Source organism: Sus scrofa, chromosome 15, assembly GCF_054392235.1.
Source record: "Sus scrofa isolate SSC_HxYL_T2T_F1_AM1 chromosome 15, Sscrofa_HxYL_maternal_Yorkshire_Landrace_v2.0, whole genome shotgun sequence".
NCBI lineage: Eukaryota > Metazoa > Chordata > Mammalia > Artiodactyla > Suidae > Sus > Sus scrofa.
The window spans coordinates 71244345-71272215 of record NC_139397.1 but is presented as its reverse complement, the minus strand read 5'-3'; the positions used below and the strand labels follow the sequence as shown (position 1 = coordinate 71272215).

Sequence of the window (27871 nt, the reverse complement as noted above, 5' to 3'; positions counted from 1 at the left end):
CCTATTATGCATAGAATGGCCTGCTTTATATTATCCCATAGATCTCTTATATTGCTTTCATGTTTTTTCATTTGGTTTTCTGTCTGCTGTCCTGATTGGGTGATTTCCATTATTTTATCTTCCACATCACTAATTCGTTCCTCTGCATTATTCATTCTGCTCTTTATTGCCTTAAGCTCAGTTTGTATCTCTGCAAATGAATTTTCTAGTTTTTCTTGTCTCCTCCATATATTTTCTAGTTCCTTTATAAAGAAATCTGCATTACTATTAATATCCTCTCTTAATTCCTTCCGTATTTCTAATACCTCCCTTTTGAACTCGATGTCTGTTGGACTGCAGAGATCTGTTTCATTGTTGTCTGCTTTAGGTGAATTCTCCTGTTCCTTTAACTGGGAATGGTTTCTGTGCTTCTTCATCTTGCTTGTGTTTTTCTTTTTCTGTGAGTTCAGGGAAGCCAAACTTTAGTCTTGTAAGGCTACCTCTATGCAAAATACCCATTTGTATTTTTTGGGGGGCTACTATTTATTTTTGTTGTGGGAGTTTGAAGATTTGCTGTCTCTTTCTTCGGTGTGAGCAGGCCATTGTTCCCAGGATGCTTGGTGTGTTTTCAGGGAGCAGGAGGCAATGGATAGGGCCAGCAGTCAGTGCCTGGTCTTTGGGCTCTCAATAGCAGCAAGGACCTGCAGGAAGGTGGCACAGGCTACTCCTAGTTGCAGGGCCCTGGGAAGTGGTAATAAGCTCTAGGCAGACCTTCAAGGTGACCAGAGCATTTGGGGGTAGCAACAGCAGGGTGCGTGAGTTCCCAGGGGAGTGAGAGCAACAACAGCTTGTGTTTGATTGCAATGCCCTCCTCTGAGGTGACTGGAAGTGCAGGTGGTGCCTGTTCAGGTTCCCCTGTTGGGAGCAGACCATGACCATCTCTAGAGTCAGTGATAACTGTGGTATTTGCCCCCACCACCTGTAGACCATGCATGAAGTAACCCATCCCACTTAGCCCACCTATGAGGTTGTTCTAAAGGGTGCTCCTAGTTGCAGGATGCTGAGAAGTGACCGAGAACAGGCATGTGGGTACTGCCTGGAATGTTTGGCAGTGGCAACATAAGGGCGGGTGTGTTCCTAGGGGTTCAAGGACACCAACAGGTGGTGTTTGGTCACAGCGCCCTCCTGTGGTGCCTTTAGGTGAATGGGGCTGCAAGTGATTTTCATTCTGGTATCTCCAGTGGCAGTGGGCCACGCCCACCTCTGGAATCAGGGATAACTGCTGAGGTGTGCCCCTGCCATCTGCAGACCACACATGAAGCACCCTGTCCCACTTAGCCCATTCAGGAGGTGCTGCACCAGTTGCTCCTAGTTGTAGGGTCTTGGGAAGGGACAGTGACCAAGTGTCTCTGGGTCACCCAGAGCGTTTGGCAGTGGCAGCTACAGGGTGGGTCTGTTCCCAGGGGAGTAAGAGCAACAGCGTATGGTGCTTGGTTGCAATGCCCTGTTTTTTTCTTTTTTGGCAATCCCTGAGGTGACCGGGGTCGCTGGTGGAGCCCACTCACAGGCCTCCAGTGGTGGCAAGCCACACCTCCCTTTGGCCTCTGAGACAGCCACTGCACTCTGTCCCTGCCACCTGTGGATCGTGCAAGAGGCATCACGTTGCACTTAGCCCCCTTATGCCCTTAGCCCACACAGTAAGTGCCTGGCCACCAGCAGCCTGCACAAGAAGTGCCTAATCTCCCTTAAACAAGCAAGAGACTTCTTCCGCCCACCCGTAGTCTCTGCAGAGCCACCCACCCTCTAAGTATGTGGGCATGTGCACACTCCGGTGCAGGGAGTTTCCTATGGCAGACCGCCCCTCCTTCTCTCCCCTCCCCAACAATGGCGCCTTGCCTCTCCTGCGGGTCCAGATCTTCTCCCGGGTTCCCTCTGCCAGTGGTGTTCCCTCCTTAGTCCGTGGTGCACTGCTCCTTAGCCCCTCATGCCATCCCCAGTTCTTTCCCTGGAACTGACCTTAGGAGCCTGAGTCTCAGTGCCCAGCCCCTGCCCAAGTGTCTCAGGCTGTGGTATCCAGGCAGATGGTTCAGATGATCTGTGTGGCTCTCACTCTGCTTTGCTGTTCTCAGTCCAGATGCTACGCTTTTCTCAGCAACTTTGAGGTCCTGCCGACTCAGCTGATCTTTCTTCAGTTAGGTGGCTTCCAAGGAGGTAGGTTCTTTTTCTCCTTCACAGCTCCCTTTCGGGAATGCTAGTCCCGTCCTGATTCCTTTTCTCTCTCTTTTTTTCTTTTGTTCTACCCAGTTATGTCAAGAGTTTCTTGCCCTTTTTGAAGGTTTAAGTTCTTGTGCCAGCATTCAGTTGATGATCTGTGCGGGTAGTTTTACATGTAGATGTGTTTTTTTGATGTGTTTGTGGGAAAAGATGTGCACGACCTCTTACTCCTCTGCCATCTTGCTCCCTCTCCACTCTGGGTTCTTTAAATGTGGAATCTGAATCTTGAGAAATTTTCTTATTTTTAAAAAAATGTATTTATTAATGTTTATGTACTTTTATTTTTATTAATTAAATTTATCTTTTTAGGGTATAGTTGATTTACAGTATTGAGTCAATTTCTGCTGTACAACATAGTGACCCAGATACACACACACACACACACACACACACACACACACACACACACACACACACATTATACACATTCTTTTTCCATTATGGTCTATCCCAAGAGACTAGATATAGACATTTTCTTGAATTAAAAAATAATTCCATTCCAGAGTTCCATTGTGTCTCTGTGGAAATGAATCTGAATAGCATCCACAAGGACGCAGGTTCAATCCCTGACCTTGCTCAGTGAGCTGAGGATGTGGCGTTGCTGTGAGCTGTGGTGTAGGCTAGCAGCTACAACTCTGATTTGACCCCTAGCCTGGGAACCTCCATATGCTGTGGGTGTGGCCCTTAAAAAAAAAAGACAAAAAAAAATCCATTCCTTTTCTCTCTTTCTCGAGCTCCTAGGATTTATAAGTTGGACTTCCTAAATTGACAGGCAGGGGCCGCTGGTATGGTGTTCCTTGGCTCTGCACCACCCCAGCCTGTCTCTAGATTTTCATTCTAATCCCTAAAATGTGATGTTGGACCACCCAAGCTCTGAGGCGCCTCCCAGCTCTAGTGTTCTGAGAATTAACATGAGACATCAGAAGTGGCAGGGAATGGACTCTGTCCAGGTAAATATTCTGTTATTTTCAATCTCAATCCTGGCCTTGAGAGTCAAAACAGCCCTTTTAATTAACTCTGTTCAATAGATTCTGTGAGAGCAAATAACTTTTTTTCAAATGTCCTCTGATCCCATCCAACTTTAGATCCTCTGGAATATCCCAGAGGCCCTCTTATCACTCTTCCTTTGTTTGATCAAGGTTGCAATCCATCTGCTGCCCCATAGAGCCCTGGTAATAAGTATAGTCCTGGACTGGTTTTTGGGAAAGAGTACGGAGCTCTCTGAGGACACAACCCCTAGAGCAAGCCAAGGAAGTCATTCTTTCTGCTTTCTCTGGTGACTTCTGAAGACAGACCTTTTCCAGGGAAGTAGTCTGTAGCCCTGCCAACTGTGGAGGTGGATAGGAGCCCTGTCCTGTGGTGAGAGTCAGCAGGTGATGGCATGTGCAGGCTCTATTCCCTTTGGGGTTGCTTGCTGCAGCCAGGCTTCCTTTCTGCCACAATATTTGCCTCTGGTTTGCCAGGTTGAGGTCTTGCTACAATCATGGCTTTGGGAACTTTGTTTTCTGCAGGCTTCCAGCCATGTGCCCAGAGAGGACACACTCAGAACTGATTCTGGCATGTAGAGAAGGACCCGTGTGATCACTGCATTGACGTTTTTCCCAGTATAGGGGCTCATGGCCCCTTCCACGGATATCAGTCTAGTGTTGGAGACAAACTCAACTCCCAAGAGGTAGAGTAAGGGGTCATTCATTGATTACCTTGTGGGCATCCTTAAGAACTGGCTTCCAGGGTCAGGGAATTTCCTAGAGGAGGTTTAAAAAGATCTGTGGAGCCCAGGGTTGGAGCACTGTACAGAGTAGAGTACTGTAGACAGGGAGATGGCTTAAGCAAAAGCACACGGGGACAAGATGGGACCTGGCATTTTAGCTGGGAACACACAGTGTGGCCTCTCTCCTGGAGTGTTTCTTCTGGCATGTAAATAGTCAGAGCCAGGAGTTTTTATCAGTGCATGCAATTACATTTTCAGGGACTGAATTTGATCCTCCTCAGCTGTTTTTATTCATGAGATCAAACATTTGGATATTTAGAACGCAATATTTAAAAAGGTAAATCATGATATCAAAAATATAAAAGGAGGGAGTAAAAGAGTGAAGCTTTGATAGTGATTGAAGTTTAGTTGCTCTCAGCTTAAAATGAACTTTTAAAAATCTGTGCTATGTCTTATGTAAGCTTCATATTAAAAGCTTATGAGTAAGGCTCATAAGCAAAAACTTGGTGTAGATTCACAGAAGATAAAGAAAGTGAAACAGGATCCCACCAGGGAAAATCACTGTTTACAAATACAGTCAGAAACAGAAGGAAAGAAACAATAGAAATACAAAGCAATCAGAAGGCAATGAATAAGAGGATATTAGAGAGAAGATGATGGTGAAATAGGAGGATGCTGAGCTCACCTCCTTCCACAAACACATCAAAAATGCATCTACATGTAGAGTAATTCCTTCCCAGTATTATGGTCCCTTGCAGTATAATCTGAAGCTCCTGCCATCAAGAGGTAGAGTCCAAAGTGTCATCACTTGAGTGTGGTGTTGTGCTGTTCTTTATGCATCAAAATGTAATGGAAGTCATGGAGTGCCAGTTCCAAACCTCTGAGCACTTTTATGTTTCTCTTACTCATTTCATTTATTCCATAGGTTTCTTAGAAAGTTATTCCCCCTTTGTCTAGACTATCTGGCCAGTTTAACCTACTTACTGAATGGACTCTTAGGTTAATATTGCTATGGACCTCTTGAAGACGGCCAGCACTTTAGAATGATTTAAGTGCAATTACACTCTCCCACTCGTATGTTATTTTTGTACAGTGCTTTTTTCTAAGTACTCAAGTTAGACATTTTTGTTGCTTTCATACAGCCAGCTAGACCATGACTGTTCACATTTTTGCACATAGTTTCTTTATATTTATTTCTCACTATGGCTTCATGCCTTGCAAACCTTCCATCTGGAATAATTTTCTTTTGCCAGAAATACATCCTTTTTTTTTCATTTTTTTATTACTCAAATGACTTTATCACATCTGTAGTTGTATAATGATCATAACAATCTGATTTCACAGGATTTCTATCCCACAGCCCAAGCAGATCCCCCCACCCCCAAAACTGTCTCCTCCGGAGACCATAAGTTTTTCAATGTCTGTGAGTCAGCATCTGTTCTGCAAAGAAGCTCAGTGTGTCCTTTTTTCAGATTCCATATGTCAGTGAAAGCATTTGATGTTGGTGTCTCATTGTATGGCTGACTTCACTTAGCATGATAGTTTCTAGGTCCATCCATGTTGCTAAAAATGCTGGTATTTCGTTCTTTTTGATGGCTGAGTAATATTCCATTGTGTATATGTACCACATCTTCTGGATCCACTCCTCTGTCGATGGACATTTAGGTTTTTTCCATGTCTTGGCTACTGCGTATAGTGCTGCAATGAACATTGGAGGACATATGTCTTTGCGAGTCGTGGTTTTCTCTGGATAGATGCCCAGGAGTGGGATTGCTGGATCAAGTGGTAGTTCTATATTTAGTTTTCTGAGGAATCTCCATACTGCTTTCCACAGTGGTTGCACCAATTCACAATCCCACCAATAGTGTACTATGGTTCCTTTTTCTCCACACCCTCTCCAGCACTTATTGTTTGTAGACTTTTGGATGATGGCCATTCTGGCTGGTGTAAGGTGGTACCTCAGAGTGGTTTTGATTTGCATCTCTCTAATAATGAGTGACGCTGAACATCTTTTCATGTGTTTCTCGGCCATCTGTATGTCTTCTTTGGAGAATTGTCTGTTTAGATCTTATGCCCATTTTTAGATGAGGTTGTTTGTTTTTTTGGTATGGAGCTGCAGAAGTTGTTTATAAATTTTGGAGATTAATCCCTTGTCAGTCGATTCACTGGCAAAGATTTTCTCCCATTCTGTGGGTTGTCTTTTTGTGTTGTTTAGGGTTTCCTTTGCTGTGCAGAAACTTTGAAGTTTGATTAGATCCCATCTGTTTATTTTTGTTTTTGTTGTCAATACTCTGATAGGTGGATCTGAGAAGATGTTACTGTTGTTTATGTCAGAGAGTGTTTGGCCTATGTTTTCCTCTAGGAGTTTGATAGTGTCTGGTCTTATATCTAGGTCTTTAATCCATTTGGAGTTTATTTTTGTTGTTATGGTGTTAGGGAGTGTTCTAATTTCATTCTTTTCCATGTGGCTGTCCAGTTTTCCCAGCACCACTTATTGAACAAGCTGTCCTTTCTCCATTGTATAGTCTTGCTTCCTTTGTCATAGATTAGTTGGCTGTAGGTGCGTGGGTTTAATTCTGGGCTTTCCATCCTGTTCCACTGATCTATATGTCTGTCTTTGTGTCAGTACCATGCAGTTTTGATGACTGTTGCTTTGTAGTATAGTCTGAAGTCTGGGAGCCTGATTCCTCCTGCTCCATTTTTCTTTTTCAGGATGTCTTTGGCTCTTCTGGGTCTTTTGTGCTTCCAAACAAACTTTAAAATATTTTGTTCAAGTTCTGTGAAAAATGTCCTTGGTAATTTGATAGGGATTGCACTGAATCTGTAGATTGCCTTGGGTCGTATAATCATTTTGATAATATTAACTCTTCCAATCCAAGAGCATGGAATATCTTTCCATCTATTTGTGTCATCTTAGATTTCTTTCATCAGTGTCTTATAGTTTTCAGAGTACAGGTCTTTTGTTTCTTTAGGTAGGTTTACTCCTAGGTATTTTATTCTTTTGGATGTGATGGTAAATGGGATTACTTCCCTAATTTCCTTTTCTGCTGTTTCATCGTTAGAACATAGAAACACTATCGACTTCTGTGTATTGATTTTGTATCCTGCAACTTTGCCAAATTCGTGGATAAGCTCTAACAGTTTTCTGGCAGAGTCTTTAAGATTCTCTAGGTATAGTATCATGTCATCTGCAAATAGCGATAGTTTTATTTCTTCCTTTCCAATTTGGAGTCCTTTTATTTCTTTTACTTCTCTGATTGCTGTGGCTAGGACGTCCAGAACTATGTTGAAGAGTAGTGGCGAGAGTGGACATCCTTGTCTTGTTCCTGATCTCAGCGGGAATTCTTTCAGCTTTTCACCATTGAGAATGATGTTCGCTGTGGGTTTGTTGTATATGGCCTTTATCATGTTGAGGTAGGTTCCCATTATGCCCACTTTCTGAAGGGTTTTTATCAGAAATGGGTGTTGGATTTTGTCAAAGGCTTTTTCCGCATCTATTGAGAGGATCATATGGTTTTTATTCTTCAGTTTGTTAATGTGGTGTATCACACTGATGGATTTGCGGATATTGAAGAACCCTTGCATCCCTGGGATAAATCCCACTTGATCATGATGTATAATCCTTTTAATGTATTGTTGGATGTGGTTTGCTAGTATTTTGATGGGGATTTTTGCATTGATGTTCATCAGTGAAATTGGCCTGTAGTTTTCTTTTTTTGTGGAGTCTTTGTCTGGTTTTGGTACCAGGGTGAAGGTGGCCTCATAGAATGAGTTTGGGAGTATCCCTTTTTCTGCAATTTTTGGAAAAAGTTTCAGAAGGAGAGGTGTTAGCTCTTCTCTAAATGTTTGATAGAATTCGCCTGTGAAGCCATCTGGTCCTGGACTTTTGTTGGTTGGAAGTTTTTTTTTTTTTTTTTTTTTTTTTTGCTATTTCTTGGGCTGCTTCCACAGCATATGGAGGTTCCCAGGCTAGAGGTCGAATCGGAGCTGTAGCCACCAGCCTATGCCAGAGCTACAGCAACTAGGGATCTGAGCTGCACATGCAACCTACACCACAGCTCACAGCAACGCCTGATTGTTAACCTACTGAGCAAGGGCAGGGACCAAACCTGCAACCTTATGGTTCCTAGTTGGATTCGTTAACCACTGCGCCACGATGGGAACTCCGTGTTGGAAGTTTTTTGTTTTTTGTTTTTTGTCCTGTTGGAAGTTTTTAAATCACAGTTTCAATTTCAGTTCTTGTGATGGGTCCATTCATCTTTTCTATTTCATCCTGGTTTAGTCTTGGAATAGTGTACCTTTCTAAGAATTTGTCCATTTCTTCTAGGTTTTCCATTTTATTGGCATATAGTTGCACATAGCAGTCTCTTCTGATCCTTTGTATTTCTGTGATGTCCGTTGTTACTTCTCCTTTTTCATTTCTAATTTTATTGATTTGAGTCCTCTCTCTTTTTTGCTTGATAAGTCTGGCTAGGGATTTATCAATTTTGTTGATCTTTTCAAAGAACCAGCTTTTCGTTTCATTGATCTTTTCTATGGTTTCCTTTGTTTCTATTTCATTGATTTCTGCACTGATCTTTATGATTTCTTTCCTTCTACTAACTTTAGGTCTTGTCTGTTCTTCTCTCTCAAGCTGCTTTAGATGTAAAGTTAGCTTGTTTATTTGAGCTTTTTCTTGTTTCTTGAGGTGAGCTTGTATTGCTATAAACTTTCCTCTTAGAACGGCTTTTTCTGCATCCCATAGGTTTTGGAGTGTCGTATCTTCGCTGTCCTTTGCTGCTAGGTATTTTTTAATTTCCTCTTTGATTTCTTCAGTGATCCATTGGTTGTTTAGTAGCATGTTGTTGAGTCTCCATGTGTTTGTGTTTTTTGAAGTTTTTTTCTTGTTGTTGATTTCTAGTCCTATAGCATTGTGGTGGGAAAAGATGCTTGATATGATTTCAATTTTCTTAAAGTTACTGAGGTTGGATTTGTAGCCCAGGGTATGGTCAATCTTAGAGAATGTTCCATGTGCACTTGAGAAGAATGTGTATTCTGTTGCTTTTGGATGGAATGTCCTATACCTATCTATTACGTCCATCTGGTTTAATGCATCCTTCAGGGCCTGTGTTTCCTTATTGATTTTCTGTCTGGTTGATCTGTCCATTGCTGTTAGTGGGGTGTTAAAGTCCCCCACTATGATTGTGTTATTGTTGATTTATCCTTTTAAGGTTGTTAGCAGTTGCCTTATATGTTGTGGTGAACCTGTGTTGGGTGCATAGATATTTAAAATTGTTATAACATCTTCTTGGATTGATCCTTTGATCATTATGTAATGTCTTTCTTTGTCCCTGAAAATATTTTTCATTTTAAAGTCTATTTTGTCTGTTATGAGTATTGCTACTCCAGCTTTCTTTTGATCCCCATTTGCATGAAATATTTTCTTCCATCCTCTCACTTTCAATTTGTATGTGTCCCTAGAAGTGAAGTGGGTCTCTTGAAGACAGCATATACATGGTTCTTGGTTTTGTATCCATTCAGCCAGTCTATGTCTTTTGGTTGGGGCATTTAGTCCATTAACATTTAAGGTAATTATTGTGTATGTTCTTATTGCCATTTCATTAATTACTTTGGATTTGTTTTTGCTGCTCTTTCCTTCTCCTCTTGTTCTTTTCTGCCTATAGAAGTTCCTTTAGTATTTGTTGTAAGGCTGGTTTAGTGTTGCTGAATTCTCTCAACTTTTGCTTATCTGAGAAGGTTTTGATTTCTTTTTCAAATCTGAACGAGAGCCTTGCTGGGTAGAGTAATCTTGGTTGGAGGTTTTTTCCTTTCACCACATTGAGTATATCATGCCACTCCCTTCTGGCCTGCAGAATTTCTGTTGAAAAATCTGCCAATAGCCTTATTGGGGTTCCCTTGTATGTTATTTGTTTCTTTTCCCTAGCTGCTTTCAAGATTTTCTCTTTGTCTTTAATTTTGGTCAGTTTGATTAATATGTGTCTCGGGGTGTTCCTCCTTGGGTTTATTTTGTGTGGTACTCATTGTGCTTCCTAGATTTGAGTGAGTGATTCCTTCCCCATGTGAGGGAAGTTTTTGGCTATTATCTCTTGGAATATTTTTTCTGTCTCCTCCTCTCTCTCTTCTCCTTCTGGCAGCCCTATAATACGGATGTTGGTGTGTTTATTGTCCCAGAGTTCTCTGAGACTCTCTTCATTTGTTTTCAATCTTTTTTCTCTTTTCTGTTCTGCATCCATAATTTCCACTAATCTGTCCTCCACCTCGCTTATTCGTTCTTCTGCCCCCTGTATTCTGCTGTTAGCTGCTTCTAGTGAATTTTTTATTTCAGTTATTGTATTTTGCATCTCTTCTTGTTTGTTTTATATCTTGTATCTCTTTGCTCAGTGTTTCCTGTAAGTTATCCATCTTTGCCTCCAGTTTATTTCCAGTGTTTTGCATCTTTTTCAGCATCCACAGTCTAAAGTCTTTTTCCTGAATGCTGAGAATCTCCTCATCACTTAGCTGTTTTTCTGGGGTTTTTTCTTTCTCCCTCATCTGAGTTATAGTTCTCTGTCTTTTCATTTTTATGGGGTTTTGTTGTGGTGACCTTTTTACAGATAATAGAGTTGTAGCCTCTCTTACTTCTGGTGTCTGCCCCCCTGTGGCTGAAGTCAGTATGGGGGCTTGCTGTAGGCTTCCTGATGGGAGGGGCTGATGCCTGCCCCCTCCTAGGAAGAGCCGATTCTAATCCCTCTGGTGGGTGGGGCTTAGTCTCTGGATGGGATTAGAGAGAGCTCTGTGCCTGAGGGGTCTTTAGGTAGCCTGTTTACTGAGGGGTGGGGCTGTGATCCCACCTGGGTTGTTGTTTGCCTTGGAGCTTCTCAGCACTGACTGAAGGGTGGGGCCAGATTTTCCCAAAATGGCCACCTTCAGAGAAAGGCACTGCTGAAGAATATTCCCGAGAGCTTTGCTTTCAATGTCCTTCCCTCACAACAAGCCACATTCACCCCTGTTTTCCCAGGATGTCCTCCAAGAACTGCGGTCAGGCTTGACCCAGATTCCCTTGGAGACTTTGCTTTGCCCTGGGACTCAGTGCACATGAAAGTCTGTGTGTGCCTTTTAAGAATGGGGTCTCCGTTTCCCCCAGTCCTGTGGAGCTCTTGTGCACAATCCTCACTGGCTTTCAATGCCAGATGCTCCGGGGCTCTTTCTCCCTGTGCCAGATCCCCACACGTGAGAGTTTGATGTGGGGCTCAGAACTCTCACTCCTGTAGGTGAGTCTCTGTGAACCAGTTAGTTTCCAGTCTGTTGAACTTCCCACCCAGGAGGTATGGGGTTGTTTATATCACAAAATCTCCCCTCCTACCTCTTGATGTGGCCTCCTCTTTTTCTTCTGGAGTAGGGTATCTTTTTTAAGGTTTTTGGTCCATTTTGGTGAAGTGTGCTCAGTCTTTAGTTGTGAATTTTGTTGTTTTTGGAGAGAAGTTGAGCTCCAGTCCTATTCCGCCATCTTAATCCCATCTCAGAAATACATCCTTTAAATTTTCTTCAATGTGTATTGTTAGGAATATTGTGTTTTGGGGTTCGTGTTCTATGATAGTTTTTCTTTTGCTCTCTGGAAAGATAGTTTTTCTGCATATAAAATTCTAGGTCCACAGTTATTTTCTCTCATCGCACTGATAACATTATTTCAGTTACTTTAGGCTTCCACTATTTTTTTAGAAGTCTTCTGTCCGTTTAATTGCTGCTCCTTTGTCTTTTGTCTCTGCTTGCTTTAAACAACTTGTCTTTGTATTTGGTTGCTACAATTTCACATGATGTGATTAAGGTGGATTATTTGTTATTTATCTCATTTGTAATTTGTTGGAGTTCTTGGATCTGAGGTTTGCTAACTTTCAACAGTTCTAGAAAATTATCAGCTTTGACCTCTTCAAATAGTTCCCCTTCTACATTGTATCTATTATAGTCTCAAAATAGATCTAAATTAATCTTTTTTATTCTAACCACAATGTCTCTTAATCTCTCTTTACATTTTTCATCTCTTTGTCTGTTTGGGCTGAATTTTAGATAATTTCTTCCAGTTTTCAAATTCTCTATCTAGTTGTATCTAATGTACTGTTTAACCCAAATTAAATCTAACCAATTTTTGACAATGCTAATTATTATATTTTTTATTTCCAGAAGTTCTATTTAATTATTTTTTAATCTACTTGGTTGTTTTAAAAATGTGTTTCTCCTAAAGGCTTATATTTTCATGTCATTTTTCACATCTTAAAAAATATTAAACATTTTTGTGTTAACCTAGTGTCTGATAATTCCAGGAGGTAGAACACAATGCTGCTATCTTGTTGTTTCTTCACACTTTTTTTTGTCTTTTTAGGGCTGCACCTGCAGCATATGGAGGTTCCCAGGCTAGGGGTTGAATAGGAGCTGCAGCTGCTGGCCTACACCATAGCCACAGCAACACTTGATCCTTAACCCACTGAGTGAGTCCAGGGATTGAACCTGTGTTCTAGTTGGATTTATTTCCTCTGAGCCACAATAGGAATTCCATGTTTCTTTACACTCTTATTCATGAAGCTTTATTTCCTTGAGGGGTTTTGTAAATTTTGAAAAGTGCAACTCATTTTCTTTTAGATTTTTTTTGTGGAAATGCTTTGAGGCTTGAGTTGAAGCTCAGATCAGAAAAATCACACCAACCACAGAGTAAGATTTTTTTGACCACTAAAATAGTCTTAAACCTAGCTCTAATCCTATCTGAAGAATGACTTCTACTGAGAAATTCTCAAGGAATTTTTTTCCCCTCTGCATAGCACTGACATCATGGCAGGCAAGTTCCCATGCCAGTCTCTTAGTTGTCATAGATTCTTGTTCTGAGACTGTAATTCTTTGGGGTCCTGCTTTATAGATGTCTCCATGGCACTCCTCACTAAAGGTGAGTCCTAGGTTTGCTCAGCCCCCTCCCACACCTTAAACAGCTGCAAAATGGAGCTTTGTGGTTCCAGCTTCCACAGATGTGCTTTATTGCTTTCCAGGTTCCAGGTTTCAGTAAAGTTCTGGCCACTGTGTGCTTGTCAGCAATAATGTTTCAGCAGTGGTTGCGTTGGGTATGGAAGCCATTGGAAAGGTACAGATCGGGGCCTTTCCCCACTCTGAGTCACCTTTACTTGCTTCCATTTTCAAGTAGGGTTTATGTGTCACTAAAAGAGACTTCTCTACTTAAAAACTGTTGAAATATTGAAAACCATCAGTTGAGATCATTTTTGTTTGTTTGTTTTTTAGGGCTGCACCCAGGCTAAGGGTCAAATCAGAGCTATGGCTGCTGGCTATGCCACAGCCACAGCAATGCAGGATCCAGGCCATGTCTGTGACCTCCACCACAGCTCACAGCAACATCAGATCCTTAACCCACTAAGCAAGGCCAGGAATCAAACCTCCATCCTCATGGATACTAGTTGGGTTTGTTACCACTGAACCACAATGGGAACTCCAGTTGAGATCATCTTAAAGGTCCTGTTCCTTTAAGAACAATTACAATTATATTTTGTAGTCCTGAGGAGTATGCCATAATTGGATGTCAATGCATCCAATATATGATTTTTAGCTTTGAGGTCTGTAGCTCTGAGAAATGGTAAAGATGTTGCTGTGCCTCCCAGATGAGAAGTGGCCCCAGACCACTCTCAGCAGCTGCTGGTAGTGGATTGTGTACAGCTATGGGAGCACAGCACAGGAAAGCATCATGATTACATCACTGTTGGCTGTCATGAGCCACATATGAGTCCTTGCACCTATGTGGTGATACTTGGTCAGCACAATGTCCAGGGAAAACACCACCGCTGGGCTAACATAGTGTCATTAGCACTGTGTGGATAAGTTGGGTGACCCTAGCCTGAGAATAGCCCTGCACCCAGATACCCAAAGTCCTGGACTCTGCACAGATCCTCCAGAAGCAGTAGGTGATAAGAGCTATGCACAGAAACAGAATGCACAAGATGCAGGTGTGGGTGACAGCAACCTGGGGGCCCCTGCCTGGCTTGGTGCCCAGGCTCGGTGCCCAGGCTCAGCAGCAGGATGCATGAGGTCCCTCATTCCACCAACCTGGCATCCTCCTGCTTTTGACCCAAATGAGAAATGTGGGGAAAAAGCCAGCCACCAGCCAAATGAGGGCCACCACCTTATGGGCAGCCTCACAGGACATGAAGGAGAAGTAATGCAGAGCATAAGCAACTGCCAGGTAGGTGTGTAGCATGGTGGCCATAAAGGACAGGATGGTGCTGGTGTAGGCAGCGAAGATGGCATCTGAGAGAACAGCACAGGCGATGTGGCCCAGGGCCCAGCTACTCAGGTTGCTGGAGGAGATGAGCATGTGAAAGACAACATAGGCCAGATCAGAGAGTAGGATGTTAGCCAGCAACAGATAGTGAGGGTCCTGCTGTAGCCTCTGGCTCCATAGGATGTTCACCAGCAGCAGGGGGCTCAGTGCTAGTGTTGCTGCAGCCAGCAGAGTTGAGGGAAGGAAGAGCCAATGGAGCATGGAGTCGGGCACCCTGAGGTCCCTGAGGCTCAGGGAGACATTTCTGGCTCCCTGGGGCATGCAGGGGGGCTCTCGGATGAGCTGGTTGGAGGCTGGCCAGATGGTTGTGCCCAGGGGGCAAAGTGCCAACTGAACCCCCATGCTTCCTGGCGGAGAGGCAGGCTTTGTCACAAGTAGTTGGTTCTGTACCCACCCAGTGTATGGATCTCCCTTGCAGGGGTCCCGATGGCACCTCTCCTCTGCAGAGATGCTGGGCTTCAGCAGATCTTAGGAATGACTGTTTAACAAAAACAAAAACAACAATGTAAAATTCTGCTCCCCATGGCTTCCTGCATTCACGCATGTCTCTACCAGCTGTCTGGCTGCATGTTTGTGCGGTGTACACCTAAACTGATCAGCCCATTGCCATGATCTTTTGGCCACTGATCTCCTGAGAAGTGTCACCCACATCTGTCTGGTTGGCTAGCAGGGAGTATACACAGAAGGCTCACAACTTTGGATTGAATTCTGGGGTGAGAGTCAGGCTGTTCTACCAGAAGGCAGGGAGCAGCCATCTGGGAAGGAGGCTTGCCAGTCTGTGGGCAGGGCTCAGCCTCTGCTTGGAGCTGGACAGAGAAGAGGCTCAGGACATGAGGCCAGGATGGAGGGGCCTGGCTGTGCTCACACTCCTCACAAAGCCCTGGGGTACAATCCCCAGGCAAAGGATGATCCCATGTGTGCGTGTGTCCCAAATCCCAAGTGCACAGGACCAGAAAGTGCTCAGCACCCCTGTGGGAGATCCCTGCATGCTGGAAAGTTCTTGCCCTGCTCTGACAGACAGAGGCCTTATGGAACCCGAGTATGGAGGGGCAACAGGAGAGGAAGGACTCGGATGGGAGTCTTCAGGGCGGTTGGAACATCTGGGGTTGTCTGAGGATGTAAACAGGTCTGTGCACTCACCACAGGGTGGCTCCACTCAGGTGAGCAGGCTGACTGCCCTCAAGGTCCTGGCTGTGTGGCCTTGAGAAATTTTGCTCATCTCTCTATGTTGTTTGTTTATCTGTGAAACATGGATGCTGCATGTGTGGAAATGTGGCAAGAATCCAGAGCCCAAGCTCCTAGTGCAGCGGGGGCCCCAGGAAAATGCGCATCCCTGTCAGCCGTCACCTCCCACTGCACTCCCCAGAGGCTGCTGTCTTCTCCGCCCCACAGACCCCTTGTTGTGCCCCTGGGACCTCCACCCTGCACAGTCCCTCTTCAGGTCAGCCTGTGGAGGAAGCTGCTTGGAGCTAGTGCCACACTGAGCACAGGCAGAATGCTGTTGGGATGGGGAAAAGGGGCAGGAATTTCAGATCATGAATGCCACCTAGATCAGAACCAGTGGGTGACACCCAGAACTCTGCCTCCCCTCTCAGCCATGGACCCTTTGACCACGGCAGGTCCCCACCTCCTGCCTCCTTTCTCATTCTCAGTGGCTCTGACTCTTGTCCTTTGTGGTGTGGTCTTGGCTGAATAACTTTGCCCCTCTGGGCTTCCATGACCCCACATGGAGTCCATGGTGACAATGCACCCATCCTGGAGGCAGGCTGCAGCTTACACAGGTGTCGGCGCTCACTGCCAGGTGGCCCCTCTCCTAGGTGTGCCTCACAGATGGAGCCTTTCCACTTACACTGTGGGCTGCAAGTGAGGTGAGCAGACAGAGAAGCTGGACAGTCCGGGGCCATCACCCTTAGAACTAGGACAGTTGAGGTACCAATCCGGGAAGTAGGACTCCAGACTTGTTCTTCTCAAGAGGCCCTTTCTGGAGCAAGAGTGTCGTTCCATGCCTCAGGGCTGGCCAAAGGCCCTGCTCCCCAGAGAGCCCCCAGCCCAGGGGCTGTGCCTTGCTGAGGGTCTGTTACAGCGTCTGCGGGAAGAGCAGCAGTGTCCAAGGTTTGATGGCAGTATATGGTAGAGACTGTGTTAACTCTGAGAAAGCTCATCTTCCTCCTTAGGAGAAACTGCAGTGCCAGGGGGCTGACGCCACTTCCCAATCCCCTCTGCCAGGGCCTATGCCCCTGATCAGGGTTTTCCCCTGGCCCCCTCACTGGCTCCAGGCCTGGAGAGGGAGGAGAGCCCCTGGCCTTTGCATATGTACTCTGAGAGGCACCCTGCATGTCACAGAGCTAGGCTGCTCTCTGCCATGAGCCCAGCAGAATGCCCCTCCCAGACCATGGCTGTCAGTCTCACCCTCCACACGTACCTGTCTTAGAATGCAGATTCCTGGGAGGGGAAAACACATTAAATGATGACCTCTCAGGAAACGTGTGGCTGGGAGCTCAATCCTCCTGATAGCCTGTGACAGGCCACAGTTCCAGGGAAATGCAAAGGGAGTAATTCCCATGATGAGTCAGCAGCTAAATGTTAAAGAGTCTGCCTTAGTATTGGGACCAGCCCAAAATGCAATGGCCTCCCTGGGGATAACCTAGCCCTGCCTGTTCCCAGCTCATGACCCCCAGCCTTAAACTGTCTCTGTCCCCCTCCATTCTCTGCATTCATTATGGGTCAGAGCAGCCCCACCTGCCAGCCTTTGTGGGGGCCACATGAGACCACACGTGTGCAGCACAGGTTAGTGCTACACATCATCCACATGTTGCTTTGGAAATAAAGTCTTCACATTGGTGTCATTTCAAAGGCCTTGGGATACTGGGACTATCCTCATCCAGGGACTGGATGGCACCTTCCAGGAAGCTGGAGCTACATTGAAACTGTGTGCTCAATGCAAACAGATTCAAATCAACAACAGATGGGGACCCCAGTCCTTCCCCCAAGGGAGAGGTAAGCTAAGCATGATTGCACCCTGCCTTGCTGTGCAGCATCCACTATGCACATAGACTCACAGGAAGCCACCCTGCTTCTTGAGCTGTCCAGACCGGTTCCAGGAGAAAAACTGAGGCCCAGGGAAGTAAAGTACCTTGCCCAAGGTCACATTTTGGGAAGACTCAGAATCTTTTCCAAGACACCCAGAGTCCCCATTGCTACGACCCCCAGAGTTGGCAGAGGGATGGGAAATTACTTACTGTGGTATCAGAATGAAGCTCAGGGTCATCAGGGTGAGGGAGGCAGGCAGTGGCAGAGTTCATCCTGAGACACTCCCAGCAGCAAGCCCACCTCACACTGCTGTTCCACAGACAGCGGGACAACCAGGTTGGAGGAGATGATCGAAGTAGGGGCTCTTGGTCTCCTGGTATCAATATAGTGTCTCTTAGAAAGCAGCTGTGTCACCTGGCCAAGGTGAAAAAGTGAGGCAGTGGAGGAAATATCCACCCCCAGGCACTCATCACCACACATCTAGCTGTGTACATGTATGTCAGGGAGATGCAAAGGAGCTAACATTGCAACTCCTGGGTGCCAGGCACTCATACACATCATTCACCTCAAGAAATCCTTCTAAAGGTGAAGAAGTTCAAGCATATGTGAGGTCAATGTATTTTCTCATTTCACTCAGCAAATAAATGGCTGACCATAGGCATGTCTCACTCCAAATCATTGGTTGTTTCTGTGTTCATTCCATTTGTTTCCTGGATGGTCTTCCTGCCTCTGCTTTCCTGGCGGGCAGTGGTACTAGACTCTTCATCATTTGCTCCATTCTCATCAGAATTTCAGTCAACACATCTTCATCTCACCATTATTATTACCATGTCATTATCACTACCACTGTCATAGTCACTCTCGTTCTTGCCATCACCAACATGACCATCATGATCCTCACCATCACCATCATCATCCCCACCATCACTATCACCATCTTTTTCCTTCTCCTCTTCACCATCCTCACCATCACCATGATCACCATCACACCATGAGCATGCTACTCCCATTAAATAAAACTCTCCGATGGTTTCTCATTGCTTTTAAGATAAAGACTAAAATCTTTGTCTTTGTACCTGAGAACAAGTACAGCCCATCCCTTGCCCCTCCTTCCCTCTTCAATCTCTGAGCGCCAGCTCATCTACCTTCTGTCCATTCCTTAAAGGACACATGACCCTTGCCACCTGGGAACACTGTTACACACTTTGCAGATCAGCCGATGCCAGTTTGAAAGACTCTTCTGGCACATGACTCCTGATACCTAGAATGGAATACAGCTCTGCTTTATACCTAGGTATTGCTCCTTATTTCTTTCATGTGATTTATCAATATTTGTCTTAATGTTTCCTTGTGTGAGTTATGTCTAACTTTGCTGTCAGAATCAGTCCATGGTAGCAAGAGTTGAGTCTGTCCTGCTCACCAGCACACTCTCAGGGACTGACATGCAGAGGGGTCATGTAAATGCCAGACTTGGGGTTAAATGGCTTGTCTTTAAGGCCAGTGGATTTAGATGAAGGCAAAAGGAGGGCAGGCTTCCACTTGATAGGGGAGGATGAGAGGGAAGAACTAGGGGGTCTGAGATGGTATGGATGGCAGGGAGGAATTGTGGAAACAGAGATACTGGGGAACATGTGTACCCAAGAGTATGGACACCACTATTTTAGGTCCTAGGTCTGGACATATAAGCTGGTTAAGTCAATGCCAAACAGTTTAATGCTGCCACTTCATGGCAAAGCTCAGAGCAATATATTCTTGAAGGAAAGGGGAAAAACCCAACTGGGCACAAAATGCAAAAAGGGAGGAGAGAAGGCATCAAGATGGCCAATTAAGAGGACACTGGGCTCATCTCCCCTCAAAAATACATCAAAACTACAACTGCATGTAGAGAAACCCTCACTGAAATTGACCTGGGGACCAGCAGAGCAGTTCTTCCACCACCAAAAAAAAAAAAAAAAATAAAGATCCACGAAAAAGAATCTGGTAGGAAGGGAAGAGACGTGATCTAATTAGGACCTGTTCCCCTGGTGGGGGATCCAGAAGAGGAGGGGTATCACAAGTTTGGGGATCTTCCCAGGGGAGCAAGGGACTCAAGTGACATACTAGGTACCTCAGCCCTGGGGTCCACCCCCTGGAAGATAAGCCTGCTTGGCTGGTTTATAAACAGACTCTACTTTGTAAGAGTGCCACTCTTGAGGTTTACTGATTCCCAGCCACAGTATAAGGGCAGGAGATTGAAAGTTGCCTGGTGGTCTGCCCGGACTATCCTGGGAAGCCCTAAGCTGGCAGCAGAGTCCTGCCCCAGCCCCTCTTGTTCTGACCCTGCCTCTACTAATGTAGAAGTTACCTTTGCCAGTGAGAGTGCACACATTGTATGGAACAGATCTGGCTCTAACCCTGGCCTTGTTCTGACAAGGGCAGAGGTGGCCAGTGACAACCTGGAATTGGGGGAGGGGAGTTCCTGCACACACTCTGAAGGGAGTGAAGCTAGTTTCAGGGCAGACACCAATGCCTGAGCTCCCATCCCTGTGAAAACTTGAGAGGGAGCAGTGCCAGCTCAGTGGTGTGGCACCAATTCCTCTGGCCCTGAAAAAGCCTCTAACCAAGGCAGAAACATTGTAGGAAAAGGTGAAACCACAGAAGTGCAGGCCCAATCCATCAGGCTCCAGCCACATCCCAAACCAAGGTGGAAATTATAATTATAACTGAGAAAAATCAAGCTCTCCAGAGTTTCTGCTCCAGCCCCTCAGCCATTGATTCTACCCCTGAGAGGGAACTAACAGTGACTGAGCATAGGAGAAGCCCCTGCTCATGTCTGGCTCTGGCTCTAGCCCCTCCAACTCCATCTCTACCTCCCACCAAAGTAGTAGCTACCAGCACAAAGTAGGGAAAGAGCATACCATGCACACTTCAGAACCAGCTCTTGCACCAAAGCCACTGGGTTCATGCAGACTACATAGGCACACTCTCACATAATGACACACCTTCAAGATTAGGAAGGTAATTTACCTAATTTCATAGAAACAGAGAAAGTGAAACAAAATGAGAAGACAGAGGACTGTGTCTCAGACAAAAGATCAAGATAAACCTGAAAAACTTTATTGAAACAAGCATAAATAACTTACCTGATAAAATGTTCAAAGAAATAATAATAAGAATAACAACTTATCTGTGGAAAGGTTCATTTGTGCCATATATTAGATTCCAGATATAAGTGATATTATATGGTATTTGTCTTTCTCTTTCTGACTTACTTCACTCAGTATGAGAGTCTCTGGATCCATCCATGTTGCTGCAAATGGCATTATTTTGTTCTTTTTTATGGCTGAGTAGTATTCTATTGTGTGTATATAACACAACTTCCTAATTCAATCATCTGTTGATGGACATTTGGGTTGTCTCCATGTCTTGGCTATTGTGAATGGTGTTGCAATGAACTTGCTGGTGCATGTGTCTTTTTTAAGGAAAGTTTTGTCTATATATATGCCCAAGAGTGGGATTGCTGGGTCATACGGTAGTTCTGTGCATAGTTTTCTAAGGTACCTCCATACCGTTCTCCATAGTTGTACCAACTTACATTTCAACCAAAAGTGCCATGGACTTGGAGAATAGACTCATGGTTGCCAAAGGGGTGGGGGGAGCGGGATGGATTGGGAGCTTGGGGTTAACAGATGCAGACTATTACCTCTGGAATGGTTTAGCAATGAGATCCTGCTGTTCAGCATGGGAACTATGTCTAGTCACTTGTGATGGAGCATGATAATGTGATAAAAAAAAGAATTTATACATGTAAAAACATCAAGTGTACTGATATTTGCATTAAAGGGTCCCATATGGAGAAGAGTATATGAAAGGGGCAGAAAATATATTTGATGAAATTGTGGCTGAAAACTTCCTGAACCTGAAGAAGGAAATAAATATCCAGGTATAGGAAGCACAAAGGGTTTTAAACAAGATGAACCCAAAGAAACCTACACAAAGAAATATCATAATTAAAACGGCAAAAGTTAAAGAGAGAATTTTAGAGGTGGCAAGAGACAAAGAGCCACAAACAAGGGAACTCCATAAGGCTATCATCTGACTTTTTGTAGAAACCTTGCAGGCCAGAAAGGAGTGGCATAATGTATTTCAAGTGCTGAAGGACTAGACACTTGTGATGGAGGATGATAATATGAGAAAAAAGAATCTACACATGTATAACTGGGTCACTATGCTGTACAGTAGAAAACTGACAGAACACTATAAACCAGCTATAATAAAAAAAAAACCAAAAATTTTTGTATAAAAATAAAAAAAACCCAAAGTTCTGAAAGGAAAAAAAAACCATATAACTTAGGATATTTCTGCCCAGCAAGGTTATCATTCAGATTTGAACAAGTGATAAAGAGCTTCTCAGACAAGTAAAATCTTTTTTCCCCAAGATTTTCTTTTTATTCTTTTCTTTATTATTATTATCATTAAAGAATAGTTGATTTACAATGTTTCATCAAGTTCTATCATACAAAAAAGTGACCCAATCACACACATTTCCCTATGCTGTACAGTAGGATCCCATCGCCCATACATTTGAAATATAAGAGTTTGCATCCCCCTAATCCCCAAAATGTCTATCCATCCCACTCTTTCCCCTTTCTCCCTATCCACAGGAACCCTAAGTCTGCTCTTCTTGGCCATGATCTGTTTCTGTTTGTTTGTTTGTTTATTATTTTTGTTTATTATTTTTAGATAGGATCATCTGTTTCATATTTTAGATTCCACAAATAGGTGATAATCATATGGTACTTATCTTTTTCTTTCTGGCTTACTTCACTTAGTATGAGAGTCTTTAGATCCATCCATGTTGTTGAAAATGGCATTAGTTTGTCTTTTTATGGCTGAGTAATATTCCATTGTATATATGTACCACATCTTCTTAATCCATTCATCTGTTGATGGACATTTAGGTTGTTTCCATGTCTTGGCTATTGTGAACAGTGCTGCTATGAACATAGGACTGCATATATCTTTTTTAATGAAAGTTTTGTCTGGATATATGCCCAGCAGTGGAATTGCTGGATCATATGGTAACTCTATATTTAGTTTCCTGAGGTACCTCCATACTGCTTTCCATGGTATTTGTATCAATTTATATTCCCACCAACAATGGAGGAGGGTGCCTTTTTCTCCACACCCTCTCCAGCGTTTGTTATTTGTTGATTTGTTAATGATGACCATTCTGTCTGGTGTGAGGTGGTACCTCATTGTAGTTTTGATTTACATTTCTCTAATAATTAGTGATATTGAGCATTTTTTTCATATGCTTGTTTGTTCTCTGTATGTCTTTTGTAGAGAAATGCCTATTTAGGTCTTCTGCCCATTTTTCAATTGCGTTGTTCATTTTTTTGTTATTGAGTTGTATGAGTTGTTTGTATATTTTGGAGATTAGGCCCTTGTCTGTTGTGTCGTTGGCAAAGATTTTCTCCCATTCTGTGGGTTGTCTTTTTGTTTTTTTTTAAATGGTTTCCTTTGTCATGCAAAAGCTTTTGAGTTTGATTAGGTCCCATTATTTTATTTGTGTCTTTATTGTCATTATTCTAGGAGGTGGATCAAACAAGATGTTGATGTGATTTATGTCAAAGAACATTCTGCCTATGTTTTCCTCTAGGAGTTTTATAGTGTCTGGCCTTATATTTAGGTCTTCAATCCATTTCGAGTTTATTTTTGTATATGGTGTTGGATAGTTTTCTACTTTCATTCTTTTACATGTAGCTTCCCAAGCACCATTTATTGAAGAGGTTATCTTCCTTCCACTGTATGTTCTTGCCTCCTTTGTCATAGGTTAGTTGCCCATGGATACTTGGGTTTATATCTGGGCTTTCTATGCTGTTCCATTGGTCTCTATTTCAGTTTTTGTGCCAGTACCATATTGTTTTGATGCCTGTGGCTTTGTAGTATTGTTTGAAGTCAGAAAGCTTGATTCCTCCATTTTCGTTTTTCTTTTTCAACATTGTTTTGGCTGTTTGGAGTCTCTTGTGTTTCCATAAAAATTTTAAAATATTCTGTTCTAGTTCTGTGAAGAATGTCTTTGGTAATTTGATAGGGATTGCATGGAATCTGTAGATTTCCTTGGGTAGTATAGTCATTTTTGACAATATTGATTCTTCCAATCCAAAAGCATGGTATATCTTTCCATCTGTTTTTGTTGTCTTTGATTTCTTTCATCGATGTTTTATAGTTTTCAGAGCATAGGTCTTTTGTCTCTTTAGGTAGGTTTATTTCTACATATTTTATTCATTTTGATGTGATTATAAATAGATGGCTTCTTTGATTTATCTTTCTGATCTTTCATTATTAATATAAAGAAATGCAATTGATTTATGTGTATTAATTCTGTAGCCTGCAACTTTGCCAAATTCATTGATGAGTTATAACATTTTCCTGGTGCTGTCTTTAGGGTTTTCTAAGTACACAATCATGTCATCTGCAAATAGTGAGAGTTTTACTTCTTCTTTTCTAATTTGGATTCCTTTTATTTCTTTTTCTTCTCTGATTGCTGTGGCTAGGACTTCCAAAACTATGTTGAACAATAGTGGTGAAAGTGGACATCCTTGTCTTGTTTATGATCTTAGGGGTAATGTTTTCAATTTTGCACCATTGAGAATGGTGTTAGCTGTGGGTTTCCCATATATATATATATATTTTTATTATTATGTTGAGGGAGGTTCCCTCCATCCCCACACTCTGGAGAGATTTTAATCAGAAACAGGTGTTGAATTCTTTCAGAAGCCTTTTCTGCATCTGTTGAGAGGATCAAATGGTTTTTATTCTTCAGTTTGTTGATGTGGTGTATCACATTGATAGATTTGTGGATATTGAAGTATTCTTGCATCCCTAGGCTAAATATTACTTGATCATGGTGTATGATCCTTGGGTTCAGTCTTCTGGTATTTTGTTGAGGATTTTTGCATCTATGTTCACCAGTGATATTGGTCTGTAATTTTCTTTTCATGTGATATCTTTGTCTGGTTTTGGTATTAGGGTGATGGTGACCTCATAGAATGAGCTTGGGAGTGTTCCTTCCTCTGCTGTTTTTTTAAAGAGTTTCAGAAGAATAGGTGTTCTCTTAATGTTTGATAGAATTCACCTGTGTAGTCATTGGGCCTGGACTTTTGTTTTTTGGAAGGTTTTAAATCACATATTCAATTTCAGTACTTCAGGCAAGCAAAACCTAAATGAGTTTACCAGTATTAAACTCACCTTACAAGAAAGGTTAAAGAGTCTTCTTTAAGTGAAAAAGAAAAGGCTACAACAATAAATAAGAAATTATAGGAGGGGGAAAATCTCACCAGTAAATGCAAGACTGTGTATCAACCACTTAAATAATCTAGTACAAAATTTAAAAGACGAAAATTATAAAAACCACTGCAAGTACAATAAATGCTTATAGGATAGAATGATAATGTAAAATATGACATAAAAAACACAAAACATGAGTTTCTGTTGTGGTGCAGTGTGTTAAGCATCCAACATTGCCACAGCTGTGGCTCTGATTTGATCTCTGGCCCAGTAAGTTCCATATGCTGCAGGTGTTGGGGGAAAAAAGCAATGAAAAACTGTGGGTGGGTAAAAAATGCAGACCTTTTATAGAATGTGTTTGCACTTAAATTATTAGCAGTGTAAAGCAAGTAGAATTAGTTATAGTTCAATGTATATGAACTGCATTGTAATCACAAATCAAAAACATTAAACAGATATACAAAAACTAGAAACAAAGGAACACAAACATAACACTAATGAAAATCATCAAACCATGAGGGAAGAGACTGAAAGAAGAAAAGAACAGAGGAGAACTAAAACAACTAGAAAACAAATAACAAAATGGCATTAAGTACATACCTATAAGTAATCACTTTAAATGTCAACAAACTAAATTCTCCAAGCAAAAAACATCAGATGCTTGGATTTAAAAAAGAAAAAGAAAGATCCATCTATATGCTGCCTTCAAGAGACTCACTTCGGAGCTAAAGACACATTCAGACTGAAAGTGAGAAAATGGAAAAAGATGTTTCATGCAAAAGTAAGCAAAAATAAAACTGCATATTTCTCAATGCTACACACAGGATCTCATTGTTAATCCATTCCAAGAGCAATAGTTTGCATCCATTAACCCCAAGCTCCCAATCCCTCCAACTCCCTCCCAATGCAGCATGACAATGGAGAAAAATTATGTATACATGTATGTGTAACTGGGTCCCCATGCTTTACAGTGGGGGGAAAAAAGTGTGTTGGGGGAAATAACAATAAAAAATAAATTTAAAAAAAGACAAAAAAAGAGAACTGCAATATTAATATCAAACAGAGAAGACTTTAAAACACAGTTTATAATAAAAGAAAAAGGCATTATACAATGATAAAGGAATAAATACAAGACAAAGATATAATATTTGCAAACATGCATACACCTAATATAGAAGCACCTAAATATATAAAGGAAACATCAACAGAGACAAAGGGAGAAGCTGACAATAATACAATAATAATAGAAGAATTTAACACCCCACTTATGTCAATAGACAAATCACCCAGACATAAAGTCAAGAAGGAAAGAGTGGCCTTAAATGACACATTCCATCAGTTGCAGTTAATAGCTATCTACAGGGCATTCCATATAAAAATAGCAGAATACACATTCTTTTTAAGAGTGCATGGAATGTTTCCTGAGATAAATCACATATTAGACCACAATAAGGTTCAACAAACATAAGAGAATAGAAATTATATCAGGAAACCTTTCTAACCACAACAATATGAAAATAGAAATCAATTGTAGGAAGAAAAAATGGGAAAAAACTAAACAAGTTGAGACTAAAAAATATACTATAAAAAACTTAATGGGTCAAAAGAGAAATAAAAGAAGACATCTGAAAATACCTTGAGGTAAATGAAAATAAAAACATGATTTCCCAAAATTTATGACACTTAGCAAAAGCAGTTCTAAGAGGGACATTTGCAGCAACACAGATATACTTCCAAGATATAAGGAAATTATTAAACAATCTAATCTACCATCTAAAGACATTAGAGAAAGAAGAACACACACAAGTCCAAAGTCAGTAGAAGGAAGGAAATAATAAAATAATAAAGAAAAGAGAGGAAATAATAAAATTGTGACAGAAAAATAATGAAACCAAGAGTTTTCTTTTTTAAAGATAAATAAAACTGATAAAGCTTTAAGGGGCTCATTAAAGAAAGAAACAGAGATAAATAAATAAACAATAAGAGATAAAACAGTAGAAATCCCAATCAAAATTATAGAGCTAGGAAAAAAAGCCATAAGAGAATACTATGCACAAGAAATGACCAACAAATTGGACAACATTGAAGAAATGGATAAATTCTCAGAAACATACAGTCTTCCAAGACTAAATCACTGAACAGACTGATCACTAGCAGTGAAATTGAATCAGTAATAAAAAAATTCCCAACCAACAAAAGTCTAGGACTGCATAGCTTCACAGGGGAATTCTATGAAATACATAAAGAAGAGTTAACACCTATCCTTCTCAAACTATTTTTAAAAATTGATGAGGAGAAAGCACTTCCAAATTCATTCTCTAAGGCCACCATTACTCTGATATCAAAACCAGACAAAACACTACAAAAAAACCAAAAAAACAGGAAATTACAGGCCAATATCCCTGATGAATACAGATACAAAAATTTTCCACAAAATATTAGCAAATCAAATTAAACAGTACATAAAAGAATCATAGAACCATGATCTATGGGTTTTATTCAGGGATGCAAGGATGGTTCAATACCCACATTGATTAATATGATACCCCACATTAACAAAAGGAAGGATAAAAATCACATGATCATTTCAATAGACAGTAAAAGCATTTGCCAAAATTCAACACCCATCCATGAAAAAACTCTCAACAAAATTGGTGTAGAGGGAACATATCTCAACATAATAAAAGCCATTTATAATAAACCCATAGCTAAAACCATACTCAATAGTTAAAAACTGAAAGCTTTATCTCTAAAATCAGACACAATTCATGAATGCCCACTTTCACCATTTCTATTTACACAGTATTGAAAATCCTAGCCACAGTGATCAGATAAGAAAAACAAATATGAAAGGCATCCCAATCGGAAGGGAAGAAGTAAAACCATCACTATTTACAAATGACATGATACTATGTATTGAAGACCTTAACATCTTCACCAAAAAACTATTAGAACTAACAAATGAATTCAATCAAGTTACAGGATACTAGATAAATATACACAAATGGTTTGCTTTTCTATACACTACCAATGAACTATCAGAAAGAGAAAGCAAGAAAACAATCCCATTTACAATCACATCAAAAAGAATAAAATGCCTAGGAAAAAAATACCTGGTTTCAAGGAGGTGAAAGACCTATACTTTGAAAACTATAAGACACTGAGGAAGGAAACTGCAAGTTATACAAATAAATAGGTAGATAACTTGTGTTCATGATTGGAAGAATTTATATTGCTAAAATGTCCATACTACCCAAAGCAATCTACAGATTCAATGCAATTCTTATCAAATTACC

General features: G+C 41.9%; 4 protein-coding genes across 4 annotated transcripts in view; 1 reads left to right on the top strand and 3 right to left on the bottom strand.

Annotated features, from left to right (window-relative positions):
• AMER3 (APC membrane recruitment protein 3) overlaps nucleotides 1-14746 on the bottom strand; it is a 42278-nt gene extending 27532 nt beyond the window's left edge. The window contains exon 1 of the mRNA XM_085000201.1: nucleotides 14668-14746. The gene's annotated coding sequence lies outside the window, so the exon portion shown is untranslated. The remainder of the gene's footprint in view (nucleotides 1-14667) is intronic.
• Nucleotides 1-27871, top strand: part of LOC100515176 (serine protease 40) — a 65897-nt gene that overhangs the window by 18300 nt on the left and 19726 nt on the right. The gene's annotated exons all lie outside the window — the stretch shown is intronic.
• Nucleotides 11326-27871, bottom strand: part of LOC100514804 (cryptic, EGF-CFC family member 1B) — a 120836-nt gene continuing 104290 nt past the window's right edge. The window contains exons 6-8 of the transcript XR_014829969.1: nucleotides 17513-17717; nucleotides 16123-16359; nucleotides 11326-14751 (exon numbers count right to left, since the gene is read on the bottom strand). The gene's annotated coding sequence lies outside the window, so the exon portion shown is untranslated. The remainder of the gene's footprint in view (nucleotides 14752-16122; nucleotides 16360-17512; nucleotides 17718-27871) is intronic.
• On the bottom strand, nucleotides 13541-14615 carry GPR148 (G protein-coupled receptor 148). The gene is given in 2 exon segments (XM_085000210.1): nucleotides 13541-13790; nucleotides 13792-14615. Coding segments are annotated over 2 exon segments (1074 nt in total).